Source organism: Populus euphratica, unplaced genomic scaffold, assembly GCF_000495115.2.
Source record: "Populus euphratica unplaced genomic scaffold, PopEup_1.0 scaffold65.1, whole genome shotgun sequence".
NCBI lineage: Eukaryota > Viridiplantae > Streptophyta > Magnoliopsida > Malpighiales > Salicaceae > Populus > Populus euphratica.
Window position 1 is genome coordinate 770,475 of NW_011499943.1, and position 4,160 is coordinate 774,634.

The 4,160-nt window shown below is 40.5% G+C and overlaps 1 protein-coding gene across 4 annotated transcripts in view; it reads left to right on the forward strand.

Moving 5' to 3' along the window:
- Positions 1-3,804, forward strand: part of LOC105137274 (large proline-rich protein BAG6-like) — a 9,234-nt gene extending 5,430 nt beyond the window's left edge. For 2 of the 4 annotated variants that reach the window (XM_011042970.1, XM_011042971.1), the window contains exons 11-18: positions 52-123; positions 550-670; positions 746-1,057; positions 1,148-1,272; positions 1,350-1,550; positions 2,171-2,794; positions 2,978-3,133; positions 3,305-3,787. In XM_011042970.1, coding sequence (XP_011041272.1) covers positions 52-123; positions 550-670; positions 746-1,057; positions 1,148-1,272; positions 1,350-1,550; positions 2,171-2,794; positions 2,978-3,133; positions 3,305-3,376 — 1,683 coding nt within the window. In that variant the 3' untranslated portion in view covers positions 3,377-3,787. Of the gene's footprint in view, positions 1-51; positions 124-549; positions 671-745; positions 1,058-1,147; positions 1,273-1,349; positions 1,551-2,170; positions 2,795-2,977; positions 3,134-3,304 lie in introns of all 4 variants that reach the window. The other 2 variants (XR_844522.1, XM_011042972.1) reach the window with 2 other exon arrangements.
- Positions 3,805-4,160: the final 356 nt, after the last annotated feature.

A 4,160-nucleotide genomic window follows, 5' to 3' on the forward strand; every position in this document is an offset into this window, starting at 1 on the left:
GTTCAGATGATGATAAAGTACTGTGCATAATCGTTTTGTTGCAACTTGCAGGCAGAATCTTCTGTAAATGCTGGGCCTGCTGTTTATATTTCCCCATCAGGGCCTAATCCCATAATGGTCCAGGTTTGTGAACGATTAATGAAATTATTAGTTTGTTTACTTTGGCATTTACTTATCTTACTGATCATTGTTGACTGCTGTGGCAGCAAAAATATATAGTGTCTTATTCACTCGCTGTTGAAATCTGTTAGTAGGGGTGTCAATATCGTAAAGGAATTGAGTGTCAGATTATATACTGATGCATGGCTTTATCTCATGGATCACTGATTGGGAATTGTTATTCATGTGTTTTCATGGTTCTCTAGATCATATGAATCTGTTATGCTGTAATTGCAAAGGCTCTTTCAGTTACCTGCCAGGCTTTCCTTACATACAGCGTGTCTGTCCTATTATCTTTAAATTGCCTTACTGCTGGGTAGCTTAATTTCTTACAATGAGTTTTTGTATAACAGCCTGGTGCAGTGTTTCCTAATCCTAAATTCTTTGCAGCCCTTTCCTCTTCAAACCAATTCCCTTTTTGGTGGTTCAGTTCCACCATCAAATCCCGTTGCATTTGGCCCTGTTGGTATTGGAAATGCTCCAAGGCATGTAAACATTCATATACATGCTGGTAAGCTAACCAAGCTTTTCTTGATTTATACTGTTGCTTGCTTTCGGGTTCTATTTGACACCCCTTCATTACCAGGGACCTCGTTGGCATCAGTTATTCCGGCCATAGGTAACAGGACAAGTAGTACAGGGGTGCAGGGCGAACATGGTAATACTGCCAGTTCGGGTGTTTCAGGCCCAGAGCAGGTGCTACCAGTGAGAAATGTTGTTGTAGCAACAGTCCCGTTACGCTCTGCTGGTGTTACAGTTGCTGCACAACCTGGTCTTGGGCTTTCTCTGTCACAGCCACCTTCTGATTCCATGTCATTAAGCTCTATAGTGAATGAAATAAACTCGCAAGTGAGACAACTTTCTGGCAATATGCAGGAGGAAAACCAGCCTGCATCAGGTAGCCAACTGTTGCATGGTCAAATGGTAAAAAATCAAAGATATATTGTTCTTTTTACTTACTAAGATCACAACATATTGCTATATGCAGGCTCCATTGGATCTGATGCTGGTAACAATCCAACAAACTCAGAGATGAATAGCACTGTGTTCAATGGAGTTGGGGAATCCAGTGTGTCCTTACCTGGGGTTATGTCAGAACACCATGGTCAGAAGGTATGCTTTCTGCATTATTCAAGGATCCTCTTTGTTACTCCTTTCTGGCCTGTACTACATTGTTGAGGGAATACCAGACACATGCTGAACAGGTCCAGGTACATGACAATGATCCTTTTAGCTCGAAAGGCGTACCATCTTCATCAGTGGACAGATCGTCTTCTCTGAAGTCTGATGATACTTCTCAAGATGTTTCCAGTTCCAGCAGTAAGCACGATGTTCCTGACAACACTAAAGCTGTTCCGCTTGGTTTGGGTTTGGGAAGTTTGGACCGCAAGGTATGGTCACTGCTTTTTGTTTTTATTTGAGTTATTTGTGATGAATTTAATCAAACACGAGGACCTGTTAAACAGATCAAGGAATAAGCAAAGTTATTAAGCCCAACCCAAGGCTCAGTCATTGGTTGAGCAAGTTAACTTTGGTCAATAAAAAATGACATTGGTTCAATATTTGTTTTTAAAAAATGTTAAAGCCACTTTGCTCTGAGAAAAAGTCAAATCAGGTTTTGACTGGGTCATATGGGGTCAACTCCCCACCCAGTTTAGTTAGAAACCTAACCTGGGCTTTGGGTTGGGTCAGTATGTCGCTGGGTTGACCCCCCGGTCCAGGTTTTTAATAACACTGGGAATAAGGCTGTGGTGTTTGGGGTTTGAAATGCTTGCTGTAATGGATGCTACGAGATGCAACATTGCTATCATTTTATAAACAGTGTGTGGTATGCTGTAATAGGTGTGAGCTTGTCATGATTTGACATTAAAATTAGTGCTTACTACATTCTGCCACTCTTGACATTGTGGATTGATGGCCACATCTGTCATGCATGCCTTACTTACCCACATGGTAAGTTTTTTATTTTTTGAGAAAAGAAAAGCTGATCTCTTTTTGTTGATGTGACCAGAGACTAACCAAGCAGCCAAAATCCCTTGTCGGGAGTGTTGATAGTGAAACAACCAATACCCATCCCAATCAGAACCCAGACAGTGGGATCATTGGCCAACAGCTTTTACAATCTCTTGCATTTCACAGCTCTTGCACAGATAGAAATATCACGCCCTCAGATCCAGTAGCCCCCTCTGCTGGGCAGGTCATGGAGGGGAGACCACCAATAAATTTAAGTTCTGATGGCCAGTTGGACACCGCTAGTGTTGTGTCTCAGGTTCTACATAGTCCTGTTATAAACAACTTGTTGACAGGGGTTTCAGAACAAACTGGTGTTGGTTCTCCGAATGTCTTCAGGAATATGTTGCAACAGCTTACTCAGAATCCCCAAATAATGAACACTGTCAGTCAGATTGCTCAGCAGGTTGACAGCCAAGATTTTGGAAATATGTTCTCAGGTTTAGGAAGTGGCCAAGGTGGCGGAATTGATCTGTCAGGAATGGTCCGCCAGATGATGCCTGTTGTTTCCCAGGTTCTTGTCAGTGGATCACCCACTCCCCAGCTGTTTCCTACCCCAGAACCTGAACCCCAGATGCAATCCAGTGAGGGGGAATCAAATGGAGCTGAAAATCCTAACATTCAGGTTTGCACAACCCAACAAAAGAAATAAAGGAAATGTGAATTAGCATGAAATCCTATAACAGAAACAAAAGAGTGCTATGTTCTCTCTCATCTCTCTCTCTAATTTAATTTAATCAAGGAATCTCTTTCAAAGAATGGGAAAGCTGTCCCTGTTTTGACTGATTTTGTCTTCTGTGCGTTATAGATTAACCTTCATGAAGTGGCTCAGCGAATTGAACGGTTTGATGCACCTCAAGATGTTTTTCAAGCCATTGTCGGAAATGCAGTAAGGTTGAACGGCAATGGAAGCAATGCTGAAGATATTCTGCATGAGTTGAACAACAATGAGGATTTAGCCAGTGTAAGATTTATGTTTTTCTATCTTTCTTGCTGTTGTACTTTCAATATTTTTTGGCTTGTAGATGCTGATGATAGAATCAAAGCACCTGTGTGTACACTTATGTTACTGCATTTGAATTTTATTGGTTATCATATTTTGCATGAACTTGAGGCAATATATGTACTTGTACAGGATTATTTAGAGATGCTGCAGTGTGATATTCATCGACGACTTCAGGATGACTCTGGGGAGGAAAAGAGCTAACTATTGTCTTAAGTTAAAATGGTTTCTGATAATTCTCGTAGTGTTACAGATCCGGACAGATTTCCAGAAATCATCACCTCCGTTTGTTTTGCTTTCAAATTGTCCTTCGAGCCTGTAGAATGTTGTGCAGATCCTGCTTTGGGGCTTGATGTGCTCCAGATTGGAGGTGGTTGGCAGATAGACTTTTTGGGTTAATTGTGTATTAATCGATACTTTAAATAGTATAATACATAACATTGAGTTCTGAACAATTTCAAGAATTGGTTCTGACTAAATGCAGCCTCGCATTTTTGTGATGCAGTTTTGGCTCGAATTGGTATTTAACATTCTATGCTGAAGTGCTGTTCTGTTGACAGGGATTCAATAATCTTTGTCATGTTTTCCTAGTCTTGGATTTGAATCATTTGATAATTCCCCGGCTTTAATTGTCAATCTGTACGACCATTCTACTAATCTATATCTCTATTCCCAAGTGCCATGTCTAGGTTGGGTGCGGGTGGTTATGGGTTTTGTTCAGGTCATGTATGGGTCTGTTCTGGGTAGTCTTTGCTCGGTTTGGGGCATGGCGGATTCCATTCTGTATAATATTTGCAATATTTATAAATTATTGCATACGTTGTGCAATTACTCGAGTACAATGCATGATGCAGAGTCTCTAGCACAATCTGAGGCTTGCATCGTGGGTTACACAAGTAAATGATTACATATGAAATTAATGTTATAATAATTATAATAAAAATAATGTATTGAAAGCATAATTTAATCATTTGCATTTCATTTTAAT